Below are 27180 nucleotides of genomic sequence, written 5' to 3'. Positions count from 1 at the left end.
TAAAAGATTTTAACCAAATGATCACTTTGTACAAAAGATGCTCAGAAACATATCACCAAGCTTGGCGTGTACTACTGTGACTAAACCAGGTCACGGATTTATTTTATTTTATTTTATTTTATTTTTATTTTATTTCATGTTTATTTTATTTATTTTGGAGGGGGAAGGGAGGGAGGGAACAAGCTGGGGGGGGCAGAGAGAGAGCGAGAAAGAGAAAACTCCAAACAGACTCCACACTGTCAGTACAGAGCTCAATGCAGGGCTCAAACTCATGAAATCATAACCTGAGCTGAATGAAGTTGGCCGCTTAATCGACTGAGCCACCTAGGCACCTCCAGGCCATTGATTTATAAAGAAAAGGCATAAGAGTCTTGAACTTTAAAAACCAACCTGTGAATTAAAGAGCTTGCCAATGTTGGGTGCAATCAAAGCTGTTATGAAGGAAATAGACAAGTTTTTGCTCTTCACAGTAACCATAGCTAATAACATTCCTAAGAGCTTACTATGGGCTAGTAAAATTATTGTATTAATACCTCACATGTATTAAATCATTTAATTCTTGCTCGCTGTATTCATGGTATAAGGTGCTGTATTTATCAGCACTTTTCAGGTGAGAAAGCTGAGGCACAGAGAGATCAAGTAACTTGCCCCAGGTTGCATGGGTAGGCAGTGGTAGAGTCAGGATTTGAAACCACAGAGCTGGTGTCACAGCCCCGGCTCTGCATCACTACACTATGTTGCCTCTCAAGCTTTCTGCGTTCTTTATACTGCTTCTAGTGTTAGAAATTATCACAGGGAACACCAGATAATGATCATAGGCTAAAGAAACATAATTAGTTGTCAATACACAGATTGGATTTTACTTTTTTTAAGTAATCTCTACAGTGAATGTGGGGCTCAAATTCACAACTCCAAGATCAAAAGTCACACACTCTAACGACTGAGCTAGCCTGGCGCCCCAGTTAGTTGAGCATCCGACTTTGGCTCAGGCCATGATCTTGCAGTTCCTGAGTTCGAGCCCCGTGTCGGGCTCTGTGCTGACACCTCAGAGCCTGGAGCCTGCTTCGGATTCTGTGACTCCCTCTCCCTCTGCCCCTCCCTTGCCTGCGCTCTGTCTCTCTCTCAAAAATGAATAAATGTTAAAACAAAATAAATTAAAAAAATAAAAAATAAATTAAAAAAAATTTTTAAGTGTTTATTTTATTTTATTTTTTTTTAAGTGTTTATTTTTAAGAGAGAGCATGAGCAGGGAGGGGCAGAGAGAGAGGGAGACACACAATCTGAGGCAGGCTCTAGGCTCTGAGCTGTCAGCACAGAGCCCGACGTGGGGCTCGAACTCATGAACCTCAAGATCATGACCGGAGCTGAAGTCGGACAGTCAACCAACTGAGCCACCCAGGCGCCCCCCAGAATGAACTTTAAAGGCATAATTTCATATGTATCTACTGGTGATCAGTTGGGTTAAAAACCCAACTTAGACACATTACAGTCAAACTACTAAAAAATAAAGGCCAAGAAAAAGTTCTTAAGGCAGCCAGAGAAAACGGTGCATGACTTAGAGGAGAAAACTGTTTTGAATAACTGGATTTTTCATCCAAAAGACCAGAAGGAAGTGATACAACATTTTTAAGAAGCTGAAAGAAAAGTACTGTCAATGTAGAATCAGATATCCAATGACAGTATCCTTCAGGAATAAGGTGAAAAGATATTCAGAGATGACAGAAAACTAACAGCATTTGCTGCCACCACATGTGCTCTACAAGACTGCTGATGGAAATTCTTTAGACTGAAGGGAAATGATACCAGAAAGAAACTTGGAAATTCAGAAATGAAAGAAGAGAAGTAGAAATGACAAATATCTGGGCAAACTAATAGACTATTCTTCTCCTCTTGAGTTCTTTAAGATATGTTTGACAATTACAAGCAAAAACTCTAACATTGCCCAATAAAGTTTTCAATATATAGAGATGTAATATACAAACAACTATAAAACAAAAGAAGGGTGAAGGGAGCCATATACAGTGGTAAGGTTTCCATATTCCACTTGAAGATGTAAAATACTGTTTCCAAGTAGATTGTTAAAAGTAAGGATGTATATGGTAATTCCTAGAGCAACCGTTAAAAAACTACACCAGGAGGGGCATCTGGGTGGCTCAGTCGGTTAAGCGTCCGACTTCATCTCAGGCCATGATCTCAGGGTTGGTGGGTCCGTCCCCTTGTGTCAGGCTCTTTGCTGTCAGCTCAGAGCCTGGAGCTTGCTTCAGATTCCGTGTCTCCCTCTCTCTCTGCCCCTCCCCTGCTTGTGTTCTGTCTCTCTCTCAAAAAGGAAACATTAAAAAAAATTAAAATAAAAAACTATACCAAGAGAGACAATTAAAATAAATACTGATATTTTTACTGTGTTAGATTTAGAACCCACAGAATAGGAAGTTTACCTTTGAGCAAATTTAGACACAGAAGGTAAAGCTAACTACCCAGAGTCTTGACTGAGTACTTGAAAAGAACAAGCAACAGTGTTTCTTGAACTTCAAATCACTCAGGGATCTTACTGAAATGCAGGCAGTATAGGTCAGGCGTAGGGCCCTAAATTGTGCGTGTCTAACAAGCTCCCAGGTGTTGCTGAACACTTGGAGTAGTAAGGAGCCAGCCAGCCACATCACCACTCAAAGAGCTTTCTATTCCACCTGGAGATCCTATTATTTTTATTACTTGTATGTTTCAATCCTTAAACAAATGCCTATGCTCTTTATTATTCACATTTGTGGTAATAAATTCAATATGCATTCAATAAGAATATTTTTAAGAACTCAAAATACAAAACTTGGTATCAAATGATTTGAGAAAAATAGGTTATATAACCCTGGCCTATAAGTATCTTTATAAAAATCAGACACAGGAGTTTTTGTTTATTTTTTTTAAATAGATTTTTAAAATGCTGATTAGAAACTTGTAAATATTCTTTTTTTAAAAGTTTATTTTTCAGGGAGAGAGAGAGAGAGAGAGAGAGAGAGAGAGAGAGAGAGAATCCCAAGCAGGATCCGTGATGTCAGTGCAGGGTCTGGCGTGGGGCTTGAACTCAGGAACCCTGAGATCATGACCTGAGACAAAATCAAGTGGGATGCTTAACTGAGCCCTGAAACTTATGAATATTCTTGATTACTACCTCAGTGGATCAACTTTACTGAATACAGACAGAAGGCAACATCACTTGTAGTGTTCAAATTGCAAATATTTGAACTTCAATCCAACTTGAATGAATATAAGGCACATAATGCAATTTACCTGATATCCACGGACAAGGGTACTCTGTAATTCTTTTAAAATATATTGTAGGTAGTGCACACCCAGATCTTCTATTATTTTTGCTAGAGTGCTGCGTGCAATGTCTCTGATTTCCTGTGCTCTGTTCTTGAGGAGGGCACACACTTTCAGCAAAATACTAGAAAATGAAAAATTGAAAAGGACTAATCAAAAACCAGAAGCAAATAAAAATACAGACATCCTCTGGTCTCTTAATTATTCATTACCCAAATTTCCCAATTAGGATTCTAAAAAAAAATTATTTTTAAGGCCAATTTATTTTTGAGAGACAGAGACATAGAGTGTGAGCAGGGGAGGGGCAGAGAGAGAGGAGACACAGAATCCAAAGCAGGCTCCAGGCTCCCAGCTGTCAGCAAAGAGCTGGACGTGGGGCCCAAACCCATGAACTGTGAGATCATGACCTGAGCTTAACCAAGTGAGCCACCCAGGTGCCCCCCCAATTAGGATTCTAAATCACAGCAAATTGTGACAATATGTCTCTTCCTCACAGAAAGAGACTCAAGAGTCAGGAAGAAAGAACCAAGTTTTGAGTTTCACTGAACATTTCTAATTTGTCATACAATATACCTTGGCAGGTTAGCTTCCATAACTTCTTGTGGAAGGGACTGCATTAGTTTAACCATGGCAAAAGCTAAAGGAACTCGAACTACTTCCTCATCATTCACAACCTTGGACTTTATGAGCTTGTGTTCTTCTTCCCTTTTAGTCTGTAAGAAAAATTTAGGTTAAACTAAAACAAAAATAAATGGATCGGGGACCTACCAACACTGAAATCTTGCATTTGAACGATAAGCTCTTTGATATGACACTTCTAAGTTTATGGCTTAAAAAACAAACTAAATTATGCAATTTGAGAATAACTCTCAAAGAATTATAAAAATAATAGGAATAATAATGTTTTTTCCAAAGAAGAGCCCAAATGTCCATCAACTGACGAATGGATAAAGAAGACGTGGTTTATATATACAATGGAATATTACTTGGCAATGAGAAAGAATGAAATCTTGCCATTTGCAACAATGTGGATGGAACTGGAGGGTATTATGCAAAGTGAAGTAAGTCAGTCAGAGAAGGACAGATTTCATATGTTTTCACTCATATGTGGAATTCGAGAAACTTAACAGATGACCATGGGGGAAGGGAAGGGGAAAAAATAGTTTCAAGCAGAGAGGAGGCAAACATAAGAGACTCTTAAATAGAACAAACTGATGATTGATGGGGCGGCAGGGGAGAGGGGAAAATGGGTGATGGACATTAAGGAGGGCACCTATTGGGATGAGCACTGGGTGTTTATGTTATGATGAATCACAGGAATCTACTCCCAAAGCCAAGAGCATACTATATACACTGTATGTTAGTTAAGTTGACAATAAATTATATTAAAAAAATAAAACGAGAGAATGTTTTTTCCCAAAGGAACAATCAGAAAAAAATAGTCAAGTTTTCACTGATGTGGATTAAGATTGCTGTGAAATATCTAAAAATCATAAAAAATTTGTATCAATTTTCAAGAGTTTGAGTGACAGTGTTCGTACATAGAAATATAGTGCCCCAAATAAGAAGTTATATTTACAAATATACAAAATGACCAAGTCAATATTTTACACCAGGGGCTGGCAAACTTCTGTAGAGGGCCAGATAGTATTTTTGGCTTAAGATCTCTGTTGAAGCTACTCAACTCTGCTGTGGTAACACAAAAGCAGAATTAGACAATATGCAAATCGATAAATGTAACCGTGTTCCAAAAAAACTTTACTTACAACAGGCTGCAGGATAGATCCAGCCCATGGACCACAGTTTGCCAACCCCTGTTTTACCCTGAGAAAGAAAGGCTCTGACTTCATGAGAATCCACTGCTAAATGTTATTCCTATTACCCAGGAAGAAGATGAATTCTGAACAGCAGAGAAGTGGCCAAGAAGTAGAAAAGGGAAACATATTCTAATTTTTAAAAACTCTTTTTTTTGAAATGAGAATTATCTAATTATCTGCTTTGGAGATATCTACCAGATGAAAATCATAATGAAGAAAAATTGCTGCTTTGCTGCAGAAGATGAACCTAAAGATGATGAGACAAAACAAGGGAGGTGAATTCTGAAATGTTGAGATGAAAGAAAATCCAAAAGCTGAAGTCAATCAATAATAGTCAGGAGCCTCAGGCTGACAGAGTGCCACAAACACTTGGGTTCACACAGACAGAATGGGCCCCATTCTGTTGGGCCCCAACCAGAATGATTACCGTAGAGGCCAGGCATTTATGTAGCCTGGGTAGGATATCCCCAGTTATGGTTCCTTGGATATTTTTAATTGTTCTCTCCAATTCTTCCTTATTCCGAGGAAGGAAAGAGATGGACCCAGTGACACACTCAGGTTCTTTAGCTGATGCCCCTTGACATTCAGCTGGATCGGGGTTTCCCGGTTCTTTGTTGTTGTCTGACAAATTCTTACATTTGTTTTCCTTCTCTTCCTCATCCATATGCTCTAATTCCATAGTTTCATGCTCTGGCAACTCAATCACTTCTACTGTGTCTATGTTCAGTAAACAACAAAAGTCACCTTAAATCAAATAAGGAAACAACACAGTTGTGTTACAAGTCTTTCCCACCAACATCCAATAAAAACGATCTAGTCTCCAACTACAGATAGGTAAGATAAAGTACTAAAGGAAACAGCACTATATGAGAGGGTTATGATTTTTTGCTGTCTTACAGTTTGGAGTCTAATGTGGAACAGAGACAAGTAAACGGACAGTTATGAGTGTGGGAGAGCAAGTGCAGGCTATGTTGGGAATACACTTGGAGACTAGGTGGGGAGGAGGGTCTTAACCAAAAGAAAGCTTCCAAAGTATTGTGGTTGGAGGTTTCCAAAAACAAAAACCTATACTCATGAGCATGAAAACTATAATGCAGCCAACAGTTCTCATGCAGAAATGTCCCTTACTATAGGGCTCAGTTCATTAAAGAAAATTAGGCAGTGTTGTACTGGGGCAAGTCCAGGCATGGCTCTGCTAACAAGCCATATGACCAAAGTTAGTTAACCTAAGCCTAGTGGGCTTTGTATTCTTTATCAGTAAGATGGAGATGGCACCACTTGCAAGGCTGTTGTCACGATTCAATGAGATAAAGTCTATAATCACCAAAATATACATTTCTGATACGTCACAGACTTTCAAAAAAATGGTAGCCATTAGTCTTTATTTTATTTCCTGGCTGTGTAGCTTTGGGAAAGTTACTTTACATTTCTGAACTGTAATTTCTCATATCAAAAAATAATGGTGTAACTAACAACTAAGGTTCTTATAAGGTTTTTATGAGAACAAAGGAGATAATGTCTCGAAAGGCCCAGCTCATAGAACTCAATAAATGTTTTAAACTTTAGTCATATCTAAGAAAATAGACAGTTAAGCAGATTATTTTAATTTTTAATGTTTTTATTGATGCAAAATTGCAAAATGCAGATTCAACTGCCTGAAGATAAACCGTTGAGAGACTTTAGTTTGATCAATGGTTTAAAGCATTAATGGTTTTAATTAATGGTTTAAAACACAAATGGTTCCTACAAATTCAAGCCAGTCTTTGCTATTTATTAGTGTGGCTCTGTAATGATTTTACTGTGAATCAAAGAATTAGAAATTTTTGAGTAGGAAGGAATGCTGAAGTAGTGCAAACTAAGTGCCAAAATATTTCAATGTCTTTTAGCAAAAACAGCCTATTGGCCTATTTAAGTGTTCATCCTCTAACAGGTTAAGGAAATTTCTATTTGTTCCTTATTTGATATCATGAATAAATACTAAATCTAACCAAATGTTTCCCTTGTGCCTCTTTAGAGGACCACATGTTTTTTGTATGCTAATGTTAAATTCCATTAACCAATTATACCAACTTCATGAGTTAGTGGAAGCTTCCTTTTTATTAATCATCTGAAATAGCTGACGTAAGGTTGAAATTACCCATTCCTTCAATATTTGTATAACTAGCCTATAAAGCAATGTGAACCTGGTATTTTCATCAGGAGAAGGTTTATAACTACAGAGTCAATTTTTTAGTAGTTAGAGATATACCCCGATTTTCTATTTTTTTAAAGCCAGCTTTTGTATTTTATTTTTCTAAGAGTTTGTACATCTCACTCAAGTATTCAAATTTTTAAGTTCAAAGATCATAATATTATTTTACCTTTTTAATTTGATTGGGACCTTTAAAAATTCTTAATGTTTATTATGCCTATGCCTTCTATTTTTACTGATCAATCTTGACAGAGGTTTGCCAATTTATAATCTTTTCATATACCTATTTTTAGCTTTGATGATCCTTTCTTATTGTATCTACTTTGTCTTATTAATTGTTGCTCTAATTTTTAATTCTTATACTATCTTTGCATTCATTGCTTACTGTTCTTTCCATACATGCAGGTGGTAAAATTGGATTTCTATATAAATAATTTAAGCTCGGATTTTTTTTTACCCATATAATTTAGACTGGCCTTCTCTATAGTTAAAAAAAAGATTTTACACAAATACTCAAACCATTTGCTTTAACTTCCTCCTGACTCATTCACTGGTCACTGCTCTAAGTAGAAAAAGGTGATAAGTTGAATTTTGCCATCTTTAATTGATTAACATCAATTATCCAAGAATAGAGTGGAAATCTAGTTTAAGAAAGTTTTAAAAACTTACTTTCTTCATTCTGAATTTTTCTCATTTGTTCTTCAAGAGTTTTGTGGTCAAAGTGGAATGCTTCTAACACTATTACTAGCAAACTGTTGAAAAAAGAAGGTACACAGAAATGTCTGATTCATAACATCATTTGATGATTAAAGTGAAGGATTTAAAGACTTATAAACAGTAAAATTATTTTTACCAGTTTTAGGTATTTTTGAATTCAACAAATATTAGCATAACCTCATTAATACAAGGTAAAAGCAAACTAAGATTAGAGAGACCACTTCAGGAAATAATCCAAAATTTACATTTTAAAAACAAAGCAAAAATAAGTTTGACCATACATACCTGACACCCAACTTTTGATTGATCTGTCCTGTCTGTAAGACATGAATGAAATGTTTCAAGTAATATACATATGCTGACCAAGAGAGATGTTTGCAAATAGCTCCAATAACTTCTGTGGCAGCAATGGTTATATTTTCATGCTGTAAAACAAATCAAGAGCATCAACATAGAATAAGTATTTGCTAATAAAATAAAGAGCTAACTTCGTACACTAAAAAGCTTAGACAGGGGCGCCTGGGTGGCTCAGTCAGTTAAGCATCTGACTTCGGCTCAGGTCATGATCTCACGGTTCGTGAGTTCGAGCCCTGCGTCGGGTTCTGTGCTGACAGCTCAGAGCCTGGAGCCTGTTTCAGATTCTGTGTCTCCCTCTCTCTCTCTGACCCTCCCCCATTCATGCTCTGTCTCTCTCTGTCTCAAAAGTAAATAAACGCTAAAAAAAAATTAAAAAATAAATAAATAAATAAAAAAAAGCTTAGACAGTAGGTGATTAGCAATTATAGAAGGGAAAGAATGCCCAAACTATATCCCACTCCCCCTAACAGCTCTAGGAAACGACACTGTCAATTAAAGAAATGACACCATCTTTAATTAAAGGATATTAATCAGTTCATACTTTGTACTTTTTTCCACTCAGACCTCCCTGATGGGTTAAAGCCTATAGACAGTGAATGAAGTAAATTCAGTGTGTAAAGTTAAACACTAAAGTTAACTTTAATGTAGAGCTCAGCATTCAACAGTACAGATGCCTTGGAGACATCTCTTTCATGCCACCATAAAGAACAGGGACTGGTTTTACCCTGATACCTTAAACTAGAAAAATAGACAAAAATATATGAAATAGCAGTTTTCAGACTTTGGACATTGAACAGTGCAGTACAGTGCTAGCTGAGAGAAAGGCAACAAATGAAATGCGTCTTATAATTATCCTAATTTCACTGTGTGAAGAGAACTGTCAGGTCATAGCAGAGGAGAAACCCAAAAAGGGCCCAGTGGTCTCCCTGAGGTAAGGAGGCAGAGAGAAGGCTGTGGCAGCCAGAGTCCAAAGGGCAAAGCATAGAGAGGAGAGAGCTACACAGAGAAGAAAGCTGCAGAAAATACCTCTCATGACAAGAAAAATCAACCAGTAGAAACAGACCGCAAAGTGACACAGATACTAGACTTACAGTAGACAAAGAAAGACAATTTATGAAATTACATTCCATAAGATCAAGAAGGGAAAGGAAAGCAGAAGCATGTTAAGGAGAGGTAAGATATAAAAAAGGCCCAAGCCAAAAATTCAGAAATAGAAAAGACAGTTCTGGAAGGAAAGACACACTGGATAGGATTCAAATCAGATTAGACTCTGAAGAAGAAAAGATTAGTGAACTTGAAGACACAGCGATACAAAATTGAAACAAAAATGAAACAAGATGAAACCCTGGGTGGAGGGGGAGAAACTAATGAGAAAAAAAAAAAAAAAAAAGAGCTTCAATGAGTTTGGGCCAATTCTGAGTGGCCTAATACACACCGGAGTCTCCAAAGGCAAGAAGGGGACCCAAAAGTATCTTTGAAGAAATAATGGCAAAAAATTCCAAGTTTGAAGAACACTACATCAGTAGATCCAAAAAGCTCAACAAACCCCAAGCACAAGAAATATGAAGGAAACTACACTAAGGCACAGCATAATCAACTAGCTTAAAACCAGTGATATAGAGAAAATTTTCAAGGCAGCCCCTAAAAATAGATATATTACACTCAGAGGAAGAAAGATAAGAATGACTTCTTGTTGGAAATGATATAAACTAGAAGACAATAGAGCAATTATCTTTAAAGAATAGAAAGAAAAAGAACCCTGTCAATCTAGAATTCCACAACTTCCAGAAACATCATCTTTCAAAAGCAAAGATGAGAAAAGACATAAAAACTGAAAGAATTCATCACCAGTAGACCTTTACTACAAAAAATTTAAAGGAGGTCTTCCTGTCAGGAATAAAATGATATAGCAGTATATCTGGATCTACCCAAAGGAATAACTGGAAAATTATAAGTAATTGGAAGTAACCAGAAATTATAAATATGTAAGGAAATATAAAAGATCCTTCCTTATTTTGAAAGATCACTTTAAAAGATAATTGACTGTTTAAGGCAAAAATAACAATATATGTATAAAACTAATGTATAGGTAGGGGCACCTGGGTGGCTCAGTCAGTTGAGTGTCTGACTCTTGGTTTCAGCTCAGGTCATGATCTCATGGTTCATGGGATTGAGCCCTGAGTCAGGCTCCATGATGACTGCACAGAGCCTGCTTGGGATTCTCTCTCTCCCTCTTTCTCTGCTCCTCCCCTGGTTGTGCATGCTCTTGGACACATGCACTCTATTTCTCTATCAAAATACACAAACTGGGGGAAAAAAAAAAAAAAAAAAAAAAAGACACCAGAACTAATGTAGAGGTAAAACCTATAAAAAGAGCTCAATGATAACTAATAAGCCAACAGAGATAAAATAAAATCGCTTAAAAAATCCAATTAATCCAATACAAGGGAAAAAAGAGAGGGACAAATGGAATATAAACAACATCAAAGATATAAATCCAACCATATTAATATAAATGTAAATGGTCTAAAAAACGATTTTTTTTTTTTGAGAGAAAGCATGAAGAGGGGAGGGGCAGAGGAAGAAGAGAGAGAGAACCCCAAGCAGGCTTCATACTGTCAGTGTGGAGCCTGATGCAGAGCTTGATCTCACCACTGTGAGATCATAACCGGAGACAAAATTCAAGAGTCGGATGCTTAACTGCACCATCTAGATGCCCCTGTCTAAAACCTATTAAAAGGCAGAGATTGTCAGATTTGATAAAACTGCCAAGACCCAGTTATATGTTATCTACCAGAAACCAACTGTAAATACAAAATCACAAATATGTTTAAAAAAAAAAAAAAAATAGAACACGAAAAAAGATATACCATATTGCGGTGCCTGGGTGGCTCAGCTGGTTAAGCATCTGACTCTTGATTTCAGCTCGGGTCATGAGCTCATGGTTCATGGGACTGAGCCCCCCATCCGGCTCTGCACTAACACTGTGGAAACTGTCTCTCCCTCTCTCTCTGCCCCTCCCCCACCCATGTGCAGTCTCTCCCTTAACATAAATAAACGTTTAAAGAGATATATTATGTAGGGGCGCCTGGGTGGCACAGTCGGTTAAGCGTCCGACTTCAGCCAGGTCACGATCTCGCGGTCCGTGAGTTCGAGCCCCGCGTCAGGCTCTGGGCTGATGGCTCGGAGCCTGGAGCCTGTTTCAGATTCTGTGTCTCCCTCTCTCTCTGCCCCTCCCCCGTTCATGCTCTGTCTCTCTCTGTCCCAAAAATAAATAAAAAACGTTGAAAAAAAAAAAAATTTTAAAAAAAGAGATATATTATGTTAACGTCAACCAAAACTAAATATAATTTATTTTTTTCATCTACACCTCTTTCCTATTTTACTGCCATCAAACTATAAATTGGTTGTGCTTACTGGCTCTTCAAGCCAGAATTTAGGGGGAGTATTTTATTTACGTACGTAATTCTTTTCTTTTTTTTTTTTTAATGTTTATTCATCTTTGAATGGTCAGGGGGAGACACAGAATCTGATGCAGGCTTCAGGCTCTGAGCCATCAGCACGGAGCCTGATGTGGGGCTCAAACCCACAAACCGTGAGATCATGACCTGAGCTGAAGTCAGACGCTTAACCAACTGAGCCACCCAGGCGCCCCTATGTAGGTAATTCTTTAAAAAAATTTTGAAACAATAGGGGAAACCTAAACTTGCATAAGACCATGTGATCAACACAGAATAAGTTCGACCAACAGCTCCTGATATCACCTCAAATTGGACTTAAATTTCACTCTTTCATTAATCTGATCAATAAATATCATTTATCAGAGTCTTACAATGTGCCAGGCACTGTTTTTTTGGCACTGTGTAGTCTAACAGTGAAGACAGGCCTAAGTTCAAATACTGATTCTCATTCTGTATGTCTTTGAGAAAGATAAATACCTCACATATTCCCAGTTTACTTTCCTGTAATATACTGACAACAATCCCCCCCATAGGGCTGAGCTGTGGTGAGGATGAAGTAAGACTATGTAAAGTACTTAGAATAGCACCTGTAGCTGGCATAGTGTTAAAGAAAAGGTAGCTATTGTGTGACTTCATTTCCTGTAAGACATTTGGGAAAATACTGATTATTAATGGTATTTATCAGAATTAAATCCTATGATACAAAAATAAAAGTATGCTATGTTAGTAATGTGATCATTTCTAAGAGGGGAAATATTTTGTGGCTGGCCTTTGCGAGCTAATAATAATGAAAATAAAAATAACGCCTACCATTTATAGAACATTTACTGTGTGCCAAGTACCATTCTAAGGGCTTCAGAACTATTCTAAGCCTCTAATTATGGTGACAACATCAACATGGATGTCACTAACCCCATATGCATTTTGGAAAAGTGTGTCACGGTATGGGTAGAGGTTTAATGGTTTCTTTTCTTTTTTTTTTAATGTTTATTTTTAGAAAGAGAGAGAGAGAGAGAGAGAGAGAGAGACAGACAGACAGACAGACAGAGCGTGAGTGGGGGAAGAGCAGAGAAAGAAGGAGACACAGAATCTGAAGCAGGCTCCAAGCTCTGAGCTGTCAGCACAGAGCCCGATGCGGGGCTCAAAGTCACAAACCATGAGACCATGACGTGAACCAAAGTTGGATGACGCCTAACCGACTGAGCCACCCAGGTGCCCTGAGGTTTAATGTTTTCTAAATCTAATGTCCCACCTTGAGCATTTTCTCATCAAAAATTGGAGTCATGGCATAAGGCATGATGTAATTCTGGAGAGATTTAGAAGACAGCATAACTTTGCCTTCCATTAGCTGTTTTGCCAGTTTCTTCAACGCTCTTGCTCTTCTGTGGATCTATGCGTTAGATAAAATAAGAATTAGTTACTGAATGAACACACATATGACCAGCTCCATTTCTGTATCATTTCTTTTTGAAGTTTATTTATTTATTTTGAGAGAGACAGAGACAGTGCAAGTGGGGGCAGGGCAGAAAGAGAGGGAGAGAGAGAGAATCCTAGGCAGGCTTCATGCTGCCAGCACTGAGCCTGACGTGGGGCTCAAACCCACGAAACTGTGAGATCATGACCTGAGCCAAAACCACAAGTTGGATGCTCAACTGACTGAGTCACCCAGGTGCCCCAGTATCATGTTCCTTTTGCACGAAGAGATTAAAGGAGTGAAGGGCAGTCCATGTGTTACATGAGCAACACCTGTGCCTTGATTTGCTTCCAGAGATATAATCCATAGCATTTGTTTAACAATGGATCCTAAAGCAGTTAAACTTCTTAGCAAAAGGCAGAGAAAGGTGACACTGTAATTGTGGTTTATGATACCATGAAAGAAAACAGACCCCAGGAAAATGATCATTTCCTGTGCTAATTTCATTGACGATCAATAAGACCAAGAAATCAGAGGCTCAAAACTTTTTGGAAAATTAAAATATATCTTTTTAAATGAGATAGAACAGTTTGAAATACTTATAGGCAGGGAAAAAAAGAAATGAACAGAACTGTCTTCTACCTGAATGTGTTTCATATTCTCAAAGAAGTCCATTTCTGGATCATGGCAATCAGTAAGCTGTACCAACTCTTTAAATTCTGGTTGATTTGGAAAAGTTTGAATTAAACAGGAAAGCACTGTGGTATAATCCTGTTGAATATTCTGCAAATGCCAAATTGAGGGGAAAAAAAATTTTTAAAGAATTTGTTTTCTAGAGGATACAAAGAGACACACAACAAAGCCATTACAATTTTTTTTTCTTTTTTTTAAAGTAAAATATTCCCACTATAAACACAAACTGAAATCAGAAGTGATTGCTCTCCTTTCTATTCTCATTCTCCTGTTAAAAGTTTGGTATTTATGCAATCAAGTATTTTAATTAAATGTACTTATAAGACTGACTGCTTTTCAACAACAGTATAAGTAGGAAAAAACAAAACCAATACCAAACTCACAGACAGTAGTGTGTAAAAGACAAAAATACAATCGCAAACCCCAATACCTCTGTCTGGCTCTTCAATCCTTTCCTCAATTTCTCCAGGAGTGAACGATGAATGATTTCCCTGTATTCTTTCTCTGTGATGTTCAAGGCAGCTACCTTCTTGATGATACTCATCAGGCATATGCTGGCATTATCACTTAAAGACATGTCTCCTAACTGGAAACAGGAAAAAAGAAAAAACCCCAAATTATTCTGTGTAATATCTGTAATATGGAATACTATTTCCCAATGAAAGAGTTTACCCCTCAATGAAAATGCTGCCACTCGTCTATGTAAAAATCATAAGGAAGAACCAAATGTAGGGTTGTGAGGAACATGCAGGCATACCTCAGAGATACTGTGAGTCTGGTTCCAGACCACCACAGCAAAGTGAAAGTCACAGTAAAGTAGGTGACATGAATATTAATGTTTCCCAGTGCATATAAAAGTTATGTTTACACTATGCTATGGTCTATTAAGTGTGCACTAGCATTATGTCTAAAAAAACAAGGTACATACCTTCATTAAAAAATATTTACCATGATCTGTATTTCAGAGTCAGAATCACTGATCACAGATCACCATGACAAACATAATAATAATGAAAAAGTTTGAAATATTGTGAGAATTAGCAAATGTGACACAAAGACACAAAGTAAGCAAATGCTATTGGAAAAATCGTGCTGACAGCCTTGTTTGAAGCAGAGTTGCCACAAACCTTCAATTTGTAAAAAACAGTATCTGCAAAGCATGATAAAATGAGGTGTGCCTGTAGTATATAACTTTAAAAAATCATGCTTACTGAGAAGTGTCACTCCCATTTGGAAAATATGATGAAATAGAGTTTTTGATTTGTTTTATTTCTCAAAACAAGCAAAATAAGCAGTTTTCAATATTCAGTGTCACATGATCACTGAGAATGACAAAGTTGGCTGGTATAATCCTGGTTAGTTGTGCTCCAGTTCCTGCTTCGAGCAATGCAGGCAGTGAATGTGGAGAAACTATTTCCAACTCAGCCAACCAAGCAGTGATTTGGAATCCTTTGTGTTGGAACTTGACATAATATATGAAGAATTATCTCCAAACAGAGAGATTACTTTTTCATATATTACATAATTGTTGATACCTGATGAATAACTATAAAATGCCACAAAGATATTACTGATTACATGGTCAACTATAAATCAAGGGTTCCATTTTCCCCATTTTGGGGCTTTAATTCAATTCAGCAACATGGCACTTAATTATAGTCCAAACCCTTTATAGTTCTATATCAATAAAGGAGGGCAGACTGTCAAATAATGACAGTAGTTACAAAACTTAAAAAAACTGAGATATAATTGAAATACTATAAAATTCACTTTTTTAAAAAAATGTCTATTTATTTTGAGAGAGAGAGAGAGAGAGAGAGAGAGAGAGACAGTATGAGCAGAGGAGGGATAGAGGGAAACACACACAGAGTCCGAAGCAGGTTCCAGGCTCTGAGCTGTTAGTGCAGAGCATGATGCGGGGCTCAAACTCACAAACTGAGAGATCATGACCTAAGCTGAAGTCAGATGCTCAACCAACTGAGCCACCCAGGTACCCCTGAAGTTCACCCTTAAAAAAAAATTATTTTAATGTTTATTTTTGAGAGACAGAATATGAGTGGGGGAGGGGCAGAGAGAGAGGGAGACACAGAATCTGAAGCAGGCTCCAGGCTCCAAGCCGTCAGCACAGAGCCCGACGGTGGGGCTTGAACTCACAGACCATGAGATCATGACCCGAGCCGAAGTCAGATGCTTAAACGACTGAGCCACCCAGGCACCTCTAAAATTCGCCCTTTTGTACACTTTAAAGTGTACAATTTAACGGTTTTCAGTATAAAGTCTTTTTGCAAATATATTCACAAGGTTGTTTCAACCATCACCACTATCTAACTTAAGAACATTTTTATTACTCTTAAAATAAACCCTGTGCCAGTCTGAAGTCCTCCCTCTCCGTTTCCATTCCTCCCTCCCTCGGAAGCCCTTCGTAACCTAGCCACTAATTTACTTTCTGTCTTTATGAATTTCCCTATTCTAATACACAGCTTTTGGATTTTTCAAAGTGTTTCCACATATATTATTTTATTCAAAGCACTTATCTTTTAAATCATGAGAATAACAAGATGGTCTTCACCATATTGCAAAATATTGTGCAACTAAAAGAAATTTTACACAAAAGTCTTTGTCCTGCTCAAAACACAAATTAAGGAATTTGGTCATATCAAAACAATGAAAACCAATTCATAAACTTTTGCTATAAAGACCTACCTCCAGATTATAGAAACAATTATGCATGACTAGAATTAAGTAGTTAACATCCACAGTTTGCATCTCTTTAATACAAGAGGCGATTGTCTGGAATGCTGAGAAGCGAACATCAAAGTTGATATCATCAAGATGTCTTTGATCAAAGGCGTTAAGCTACGAGAAATGAAAACATTGAAACGTTGAAAACATAGGTGAAAGTACATCAACCTTAAATAAACAAAAATGATAATACTTTTGAAGCAAAAGAGAAGACTTTCTCTCTTACCTTGACAACATCAGTAATGTATTTTAATCCACTCTCAAAATCAGAAAGAGTCTAAATGGAATGAAAAAAGTATGTTATTACTGAATAAAATCTTAATTTTCCTGCCCTCCTCCCTTTAACTCCCTCCTTCCACTCAAATTTATATGAAACAACATACTGGCACCAAGAAAGCTGTTAATATGTGTTACATGTCATAGTTATCTTTTTAAAAAGGGGTGGGTGGTTTGGGGTAAAAATTAGTATTACTGACCTGGAAAACTGTACAAAGCAACTGTCTTGACAATTTATTCTTAATAACTGAGAAGAGTTTTGCTAGAGGCTTGAGGAAGCTTGTAGGCTCCAGACAATGTTTTAAAAGGTTTTGTACCGTCACCAAAATATCAACCTCTGTATCCTTAAGAAGAAAGAGAAATCACATTTCAGTAGTTTATAAAACTGATCAACTTGGCTTTAATATATTTCAGCCCAGAAAACATACAATTATGAATAAGAAGCAAAAGTAGTAATTGGAAAAATTATTTCACAGTCTTTTAAAAGTTCTTAGCATTTTAACAACATAAAATCCACAACAATGTCCATGAATGGTTTCTTCCTTAATTCTAATAGAAAACACATATGGCTTTGGGACAGAATTTCCTCTACTGAGTCCAAAAAGAGCCAAGAAAAATGAGCTTGCTGAAAAAAAAAAAAAAACACATTTCTGGTTGTCTACAGATCTGTGGTTTTCCACACTGAATTACTATGTGGTAAGAGATGTTCAGGGTAATGGCTTCGGCCTCATACCTGAGTTTGAGCATGGGAAGACTCTTTAACTTGGGATTGAACTAAGGTTTGAAAATCATATCAGAAAATTCTTAGCTATGCCTAATATTATTATAGTCTGACTTTTCATTCAGTCCTGCAACTGTGATCTACATTTAAGATTATACGATGTACTGGGGCGCCTGGGTGGCTCAGTTGGTTGAGTGACCAACTTCGGCTCAGGTCATGGTATCACGGTTTGTGAGTTCAAGCCCCACGTCGGGCTCTGTGTTGACAGCTCGGAGCCTGGAGCCTGCTTCTGATTCTCTCTCTCCCTCTCTCTCTGCCCCTCCCCCACTCATGCTCTGTCTCTGTCTCAGAAATAAACACTAAAAAAAAAAAAAAAAAAAAAAAAAAAAAAAGATTATACAATGTACTTTTTGGGTTCCAGATTCATTACTGGTCAAAGTCAGGGGGAAAAAAAAAAAAAAAAAGCCTTGAAATGGATTAGAAGCTAAAGAAAGGAAAATGAAGGGATTAATAACACTTTTTCTGTTATGACTGATGATGGCGTTTTCCACCTTCTTGTGCACCCTCATTCCTACTTCCATCCCAATTTTTCTCCTCTATTTTTATTTTTGTATTTCTATATAAAGTCTCTTCACAAATATATCACAGAATCTAACCAAGGAAATTACTGCTCACAAATAAATCTAATAATAAAGTGCTGCTTCAGAGACAAAATAAAATCCTATGAATCTGTACCTGAGCAATATTGCCACGGTGGAGGAAAGGGAGGAGAAGTGTAATGAGCAGAGAACTTTGTTCTTTGTCTTTCATGAACTTGCTGATCCTAGAGATGGGGGAAAAAATGGATATATAAGGAAGATCAACAATTTAAGAGTACTTCTCTAAGAAGCTCAACTTTTTGTAGAAAAACATGACAGACACAGGTGGCTTTTATGTATTCATCTATAAAAAGTTCAGATGACTTATTTAGCAGTGTCTGCTCACTTCTCTCCAACTTCAGGCACCTTGCTACTATTCTATTTCTCTTGTAGCATCTGATTGTGTAGATGATATCATGATCTGACAATCAGTAATTTCTTATTTTACAAAGAAATAAATTCTAAGTGCCAAGACTTGTAGAAGGCTTTCTGTACAATTTTCACTTTAATTCCCAAAATAGCCTTCAATGTAGGAATTATTTTTAGCTCCATTTTGCCCAAAGAAAATGGGAGACTCAGAGAAACTGGTGTCACATCGCTAAGAAATGGTAGAGCAGGGCTTTCAAACCCGGGTCTTTCTGGTGCTTGATCTCTCTTCACCTTTTCACCACCACACAGCCTGTGATAAAATTCAATGAGTGTATTTTGTGTGGTTTCCCATTCTGCAAAACTTAGAAGTACAACAGTATAAATAAAACATTTCAAAGAAGTTCCTCAACGATTCTCTAATATATCATTTTTTGCTGTTGCTGAGGTTAACAGAAAAAAATAAACTTTTCACAGCTAAGGCCTGGAACAATTTAGAGTTTAAAATAGAAACATTTTTTGTGCTCTGGTTTACTAACCTTGCTATAGAAATCACAATTACGTATTATTAGGTCTACTGACAAAAAGAATCTTTAAAAATCCTTGCAAGATCTTCTTGACCCTTAGAAAACAAAACAACCACAGCCTGCTCTTTTAAGTTAATTATTTTTATCAACTAAAAAAAAAAAAAAGTATGTGATCTCATGTAACTCAAAATTCTTTTTTTTCAAAATTCTAGTTGAACAAAATATGCAAAGGCTAAACAAGCAAATCTATTAGTCTACTTTAGAATTTTGAAGACTGTTTTCTTATAATAAAATGAAGGCAGATGCTTTACATAAAAGTTTTTTAATAAATATTCCAGAAAAGAAAAAGAGTTCCACATTAACTTAAAAATGGAAAGCATTTAAAATACTGAAAACCTTTTCAGCTTATTATCACATTTAAATAAATGAAAAACTGGACATAATTTAGCAGAAATTAAAACCACGGAGAGTAATGTTACCTTTTAAGGACGTATATATATCACTTACTTTGACAGAATGCCAAGTTCCTTACTGACTTGTGCTCTGTTCTTTTTCTTTTTCACCTTTTCTGCACTTATTGTGGTTTTGCTGAGATATTGGAGAATTGCAGGTACATGAGGTAGAATTAATCTTCCTCCCATTGTGATAGACTCTGAAAAAAAGTGATGTTTTGATTTTAATAAATTATTCTCTTAAAGGATAATCGTACACTATCTTCATAATGACAGACAAGGAAACCACTCAATTACCATAAACATTTAATAAATTTCAAATTTAAAGATGAAATAACTTTCTTCTTAGTCATAATAGCTGTATCATTAGCTAAATTTAAGTTTATATAAGAGACCCTGAGGCTTTATCTAATTAACCCATTTTGGGAAGTAGTAAAAGAACTGTTCGTACAATATGATAGGAAGAATTCAGAAAAAGGACAGTGGAAGTCATTTGATAATTTCCTGGTGGGCAGTTGAGCTTTCTGGAGCATAAATAATCTGAATTTCTATGACTGCAAAGAAAATTCAGTTTATGTAAGTTGGTATTAATTTCTACAGAAAAGAAACTCTTTTAGTAATGTAACTAATTAAAAGAGCCAAATTGTATGGACTTTTTCCTTTGTGAGGGCACAAATGCTAGCTTTGCTTTGTACAGCACACGTACCATCTGTCCTTTCGGTGTATTCGCATCCAGTCACCGGCAAGCTCGAAAGCGTTTCTGTGGGTTCAAAATCTGGAAGGTTAAGAAGGTCATCAGCTATATCCATCACAATAGAGGCTGTGGCTTCAGAGAGATTCTTCGCTGACAGAATTGCAAAGACGTTGGTCAGGATATCACACTCAGGGTGCCCAGGTTTCTGTTTAGCCAGTAAAGGGAAATACCTGCAAGGAGATTAGTCATCTTATTTCTCAATGTTTCTTTATGAAAACATGTTCTATATGAATTTTCATATTGAGTTTAAATATATATGTGAAGGAACATTAGTAAGATTACTCAAAAGGGAAATTATTTTAAAATCTATAATATGATGGGTAATGGTAGGCACCTCACCAACATTACATTAGACAATTTATCTACATCTCTCGTTTAATCCTCATAACATCTCTATCATGCGGTAACACGGTCCCCACATTACAGGTAAAAAACAAAAACAAACAAACAAAAAAACCCTGAGACTTGTCTAAAGCCACTGTGCTTAGTGGTGTAGAGCTGAGATTGAACCACAGTCTAACTCCAAAGTCTAAGCCTTTTCTACAAGAAATGTATTGAAGACAAGCTATTTTTCAATTAAAAGCCTTCTAGAGTGTGAATGTTTATAAAACATAAAAACCAACATACTACAGCATGGAAATTAAGAGTACAGACCAAACAAGAATTTGCTGTATCGGGATATGCAACATTTAGAGATTAGGATCATTTTCAGGTGGAGGTGGATGAATCCATCCCCAATTATGAAACCTCGCACAAAGGATAAGAGCATCCCACCTAGAGGAAACACACCAACAAGGGTAGAGAACACAAAGGCTTTCCAGCCAATGGCAAACCAGAAATTGTTTTACATCAGGGACGTAGTCCTAACAATCAGCAGGAAGGTAAAACCAAAAATATGCAGACAGTTTGGTTTTACCAATTATTATCATTGGAAGAAGAGCTCAAGCACTTTTAATGTACTTAGTACTAACAAACTGAAGAAAGGCTCTAAGAGGCTGTATCCATACAACTTTGTCTAACAGATACTAGGAATAGTATGTGCAGGCACCAAGCAGAATACTTTACACATTATCACCTCTATTATCCACGAGGTAGGTACTGTTATTATTTCCATTCTATAGGTGGTGACACTGTGGCTCAGAGAGGCCAACTCTGTCAAAGAACACACAGTCGTGCTAGGATCTGAAGCTACTAGGTCTGTGTGGTTTTGGAGACTGTTCTCTTGACCACTACTCTGTGATGTCTTAACATTTTTTTTTTAAGCACAAAAGGTGAAAAAACTGCTTTCAATTGCTGGCAAGGTCTTCGCAAGAACCCATTCAAATCCAAAACAACTTGTAAATGACCAAACTGCGTTTCTTGAACGGCAATGTAACAGTGTACTGGGCATGCTCCATGCTTAAGTATAGGGCTCTGTCAGAAATGTCAGCCACTCTTTCAATATGTAAGGAGTATCCACGAACCATGGATCATGAGGGGTAGTAACAATAATAATGTGACATGTTCTCTACCCTCAGGGAGCTTTAAGTAGGTCAGCTATTAAGAGAGGAGGGTAAAAAAAGGCAGCATGTGATCACAGGCCCAGGAGAGGAAAGCTCAGAGGAGGAAGAGATGGAGTCACGTGGGGGTCATGGCGGTCAGAACCAGAGCAGCTATTAGTGAGAGTGGCCAGGGACAGTCCCAGTTTATTTTGGTTGTTTTGGCTTAATTATTTATAGCATCTCTCTTCACCCTCAGGAATATGGTTGGGATTATATGACCTCTCTAGTTAATGAGTAAGTTTCTGTTGTTTCGAGTTCACTTAATTTGAGACAATTTAACCTTAATTGTAAACTTAAAGATACCGGCTACAGTTCAGCTCTACCTGCATCTGTCCAAACACAAAGCAAAATAAAATGCTGGACTTCTCTGCAGATGAAAACCTGCTGAAATGTCTAACTGACACTATGTAAACTGTAACCACACTTTGAAATAATTTTTAACTGAAAAGTAACATTTCTATCAGCTGGTTCTGAAATACTAAAAAAAAAAAAAAATTTTTTTTAAATGTTTATTTATTTTTGAGAGACAGAAGGCGAGTGTGTTGGGGAGAGAGAAAGGGAGGCACAGAATCCGAAGCAGGCTCCAGGCTCCGAGCTGTCAGCACAGAGCCTGACACGGGGCTTGAACTCACAAGCTGTGAGATCACCACTTGAGCTGAAGTCGGATGCTCAACTGACTGAGCCACCCAGGCGCCCCAGAAATACTCATTTTTTAATTCTTCCATACACAGCAACAAATGTGTATCTATTGCCAGGGAGATTTCAAGGGAAGTCAGTCCTTCTAAAGATTTCTTTCAGGTTAAGTGTTACATACAAAAAAAGCCATGTTACTCAGTGACTTCTATTTTTCTCCAACCCACAGTGGGAGAAACTGCAGAACACAGGATGAAGTGGCATCCAGTGATGTGGATCTATACCTTAAGAAAGGACCCAACTAATATAAAAGGCGGTCACCATCACCAAGTCTTAGATGAAAAGTCCTTCACGGTTATTTGCATAAAAATTACACAACTATAAGACATTTCTCAAGTATGCCTATGAAAGGCTGCTTATACACGCCCAGTTATAAGACAAGACATGAAATTGTTTTCTCAAACTGGGAAATAAATGAAAAGAGCCCTTACTAGCAGTAAAATATTTTAAACAGGTTTTCCTGAGGAAGACAGTGTCAAGGTCTTTGGTTTGTTTTTGATGACTATTTAATAACATGGGGAAAAGTTCCTCATATCATGGTACATGAAAAAAGATAAAATCAAAAGCTAGTTATACAGTAGGATACCAATTTTGTAAAAACTGATGCCAAGATTCTAATATCACACAATCAATAATGATTTTTTTTTTTTAATTCTACCTTTCATTATTCAAAACAGATCAGGGCAAACTCAAGTCTATTTCTATCACTGAGATAAACAACATAGGTTTCTACACTCCTCAGGAAATATGCATTTGGTCTGTGACACAAGCATCTGTAGATGAAGGTCCTGTAAATGGCTCATGATGTCCTCAAAACAATGTTGACTTATGATCGGGAGGACTGTATGTATACTTAGATGGAGTTCTATAAAGAACAGAGGACATCTAGAAAATGTAAAAAGCCTATGCAATTTTTTTGATTTTAAGTAGAAACTGGGAAAAAGACAAAGAATGCAAATTACAAATCAGCTTTTATTTTTAAGCAAACATGCAAAAAGTAGCCAGGTTTATATGCTGGTATAACTACACATATCCCTGGCTTTTCAAAAGTTCATGTTATGCCACTTGGCTTTTATGAAAAAAGGCGAAACGCGAAAATAGCTTTCACCATTTGTTGTGCAGTAAGTCATTATGGAGGCAGCACGCACCCTGAGCAGTGAGAGTGGCCCTGCCAGGCTTCTTCCCTGGGAACCACACTCAGCATCTCAGCATCAAGGTGCCAGAGCTGTGAACTGCGTCTGTGAACATCTGTGCTTTGTCTCGATTTATTCTGTGCATCCCTTAGCAAGATGTGACCTAAGGTATCAGAGAAGCCTATGAGAGGTTATTTTTTGGATCTAGGAACACTACAAATGTTTTCCATGTAAATAAATAGTAATCGCTTCTTTGCTTTATGCCATTTTGGCTTAAGAAAGGTTTCATAGAAATGTTCTACTTTCAGATAGCTGGAGAAACCTGTATCTGCCATGTTTCACATTCTGTTTTTCCCTTTCCCAGGCCAAATCAAACTACTGAAACAATTACAACACGCTAGAAGAACATCCCTATTGATTCCAATACTGTTAATTTCTAAGTTTTAACGGAACTGTAAAACTAGCAAAAATGCGTAACTTTTGCTATAATTATGCTCTACAACTTAAATTGCAAAATGTTATTTTACCTATATTCCCCTTTGTTAAAAATTACAAATGAACACTCCAAAGATATAGCATAAAAAGTATCTCTTGCCTGCTCCCGGGCACCAAAACTTCCACATGCTACAATAACATTAACAGTTTCCCATGTATCCTTCTAGACATTTTCTTTTTCTTTCGTTTCTTTTTCTTCCTTTTTTTTTCTTCCTTCCTTCCTCCCTTCCTTTCTTCCTTCCTCTTTCTCCCTTCCTTCCTCTTCCTTCCTTTTTCTTCCTTCCTTCCTGTTTCTTTCTTTCCTTTCGTTCTTTCTTTCAAGTTTTTATTTATTTTTGAGAGACACACACAGAGCAGTGAGCAGGGGAGGGGCAGAGAGAGGGAGAGAGAGAGAATCGCAAGCAGAGCCTGAGCAGTAAGCATAGAGCTGGACACAGGGCCTAATCCCACAAAGCATGAGATCATAACCTGAGCCAAAATCAAGAGTCCGACGCTTAACTGGCGGAGCCACCCAGGCACCTCTCCTTCTAGACATTTTCTACTTCGTTTTATATATATACACATGCACAGTTATTTTTCTTGGATTATATTGTTCAGCAACTTGTATTTTTCTTTAAACTATGTCTTTTGAAATTCAGCCACCTTATTCTCTTTAATTTTTTTTTTTTTTTTTAACGTTTATTTATTTTTGAGACAGAGAGAGACACAGCATGAACGGGGGAGGGGCAGAGAGAGAGGGAGACACAGAATCGGAAGGAGGCTCCAGGCTCTGACCCATCAGCCCAGAGCCCGACGCGGGGCTCGAACTCACGGACCGCGAGATCGTGACCTGAGCCGAAGTCGGACGCTTAATTGACTGAGCCACCCAGGCGCCCCCACCTTATTCTCTTTAACCACACCTGTTGTATTTCATTGTATGGAAAGACCATAAATAATATTATTAATTCCCTTGACTCATTTTGACTAGATTGGTCTAAAACACTGTCATTTTTAAAGGCAGGGAGGAAGGGTCATACCTTGCATTTCTGCTCCAGATACTAATTAGTTTCAGCAGAGGAGTGGGAGAATACTGACTCTCAGATCCAAGCCTTCCGATCTAGGACGGAAAATGAACAGAATACAAAATAAAATCACATACAGAATTGTGGACAAAAATAACTAAAAAGCAGAACAAGTACAGAAACCACACCCAAGGATAAAGAGCCAAAGGACAGAGATTAACATTTAAAGGACAGATGAAAGAAAAAAAACAAAGGAATCCAAAATATCTACACAGGGAAGATGGCAAAGGCAGTGCAAGGAAGGGCTAGACACTTGAAAGGAATGACGTCCTTTAGGTTTCATTTGGGTAGAAATAACAGAGCTCAAGCAGCTAGAAATCTTTCCTAAAATCAAGTCTCCTCTATAGTCTTTTTAGTTACAGTTATACCAGGTATCGTCACAAAATGGTTACAAACAAGGAAATGTGTAACAAAAATACTTGTGCATTTTCTCTTGTATTTGTCAAAATCCAAAGGCACATCACTGAGGTGATACAACGGTTATATTCCATTTGCTTGAGAGACACGTCATATTCAAATTAACCTTAAGTATAAATGTCATGGGATTAAGAAACCAGCTCTTGAGCTTTAGGTGGCAGTGGAGGCAAAGAAAAGTGTTCTGAAGTTCCAGAAACAAAGGAAGACTTAGTGTAAAAGGAAAGACCAGGAAAGGCATTCATGTCTGGGTGTAGACTAAGCTGGTTAAAGTAAAAACAAGGGAAGAAGCAGAAGATATCCAGGCAGAATGTAATAATCATGTTTACCTGGGGCCAAACTGCACCATGAAATACAGCATCAATTTCTTCTGTTCTGAATTGGTAAGATTCCCAATCCAAAAAGATGTCAGTTACCATTTTGATTCCAAGACGTCTTAAATTTTTCAGCGGGTTAATAAACCTGAGCTGTATCTGTAAAACAAAGATCTTCTCTTAAAAAAAAACAAAAAAACAAAAAAACAAAAAAACGCATTTCAGGGCACCTGTGTGGCTCAGTTGATTAAACGTCCGACTCCGGCTCAGGTCATGATCTCCTGGTTCGTGAGTTCGAGCCCTGCATCAGGCTCTGTGCTGACATCTCAAAATCTGGAGCCCGCTTCAGATTCTGTGTCTCCATCTCTCTGTCCCTCTCCCACTTGTAATCTGTCTCTCTCTCAAAAATAAATAAACATTAAAAAACTTAAAAAAAAAAAAAAACTATTTCCTTTTTATCCTTGGTTCCTCAGGGAAGCACTCTTGCTCAGATGGCTACGAATCAAACTGGAAATCCTGTTAGTAAGTCTATTGACTGTGGCTCTGATTCACATGGAAATGTCAACTGAGTATATCATATTGCTTTTTTCATTGAACAAGATGGGTAAACAGAGACTTAAAGTCAAATGGTGAGGTGTGCTCCATTATCACTGCCTAGTAAAATCACGTTAAAGTGTCCTTAAGGGAAAAAAAAAAATCACAAATGGAACAGCTGTTTTGTGTCCTGCATTGTTTTATTTCTTTATCCCAGTAATTGTCTCAAATAAAATCCTGATTTCTTCCTATGAACAGAACATTCTAAACAAAAGTTTTTTTGCCATCACAATGTCTTAGATTAGGGGGAAAAAATAAATCTTTGTTTCAAATGAAAGTCACTTTCTTTTTTTGTTTTCATAACTTTTTTACTTTTTCTGAAACTAAGAGTTTTCAATTATTCTTGTTAAAAAATTAGTCTAGGGAACTAAAGAATGTATGGTCTATATAGTGGAATACTTCATACAGTATAAGAGAATAAGGTGATTAAATTGAGGCATGGGATGATCTGAAAATATACAGTTCAAAGAAAAATATGGGAAAAAAATCAAAAT

General features: G+C 37.1%; 1 protein-coding gene across 2 annotated transcripts in view; it reads right to left on the bottom strand.

The window, feature by feature from the left end:
- The window catches only part of UTP20 (UTP20 small subunit processome component), a 109767-nt gene that overhangs the window by 21001 nt on the left and 61586 nt on the right, over positions 1 to 27180 (bottom strand). The window contains exons 28-43 of one of the 2 annotated variants that reach the window (XM_060656631.3): positions 26108 to 26251; positions 25320 to 25399; positions 20394 to 20611; positions 19743 to 19887; positions 18440 to 18527; positions 17184 to 17327; positions 16934 to 16984; positions 16669 to 16821; positions 14396 to 14551; positions 13915 to 14055; positions 13111 to 13248; positions 8326 to 8465; positions 7993 to 8075; positions 5560 to 5876; positions 3889 to 4028; positions 3283 to 3439 (exon numbers count right to left, since the gene is read on the bottom strand). In XM_060656631.3, coding sequence (XP_060512614.2) covers positions 3283 to 3439; positions 3889 to 4028; positions 5560 to 5876; positions 7993 to 8075; positions 8326 to 8465; positions 13111 to 13248; positions 13915 to 14055; positions 14396 to 14551; positions 16669 to 16821; positions 16934 to 16984; positions 17184 to 17327; positions 18440 to 18527; positions 19743 to 19887; positions 20394 to 20611; positions 25320 to 25399; positions 26108 to 26251 — 2295 coding nt within the window. The remainder of the gene's footprint in view (positions 1 to 3282; positions 3440 to 3888; positions 4029 to 5559; positions 5877 to 7992; positions 8076 to 8325; positions 8466 to 13110; positions 13249 to 13914; positions 14056 to 14395; positions 14552 to 16668; positions 16822 to 16933; positions 16985 to 17183; positions 17328 to 18439; positions 18528 to 19742; positions 19888 to 20393; positions 20612 to 25319; positions 25400 to 26107; positions 26252 to 27180) is intronic. The other variant, XM_060656632.3, reaches the window with a different exon arrangement.

The sequence above is a fragment of the Panthera onca genome, chromosome B4, assembly GCF_046562875.1.
Source record: "Panthera onca isolate mPanOnc1 chromosome B4, mPanOnc1 haplotype 2, whole genome shotgun sequence".
NCBI classification, from domain to species: domain Eukaryota; kingdom Metazoa; phylum Chordata; class Mammalia; order Carnivora; family Felidae; genus Panthera; species Panthera onca.
This window is presented reverse-complemented; position numbering and strand designations above follow the sequence as displayed.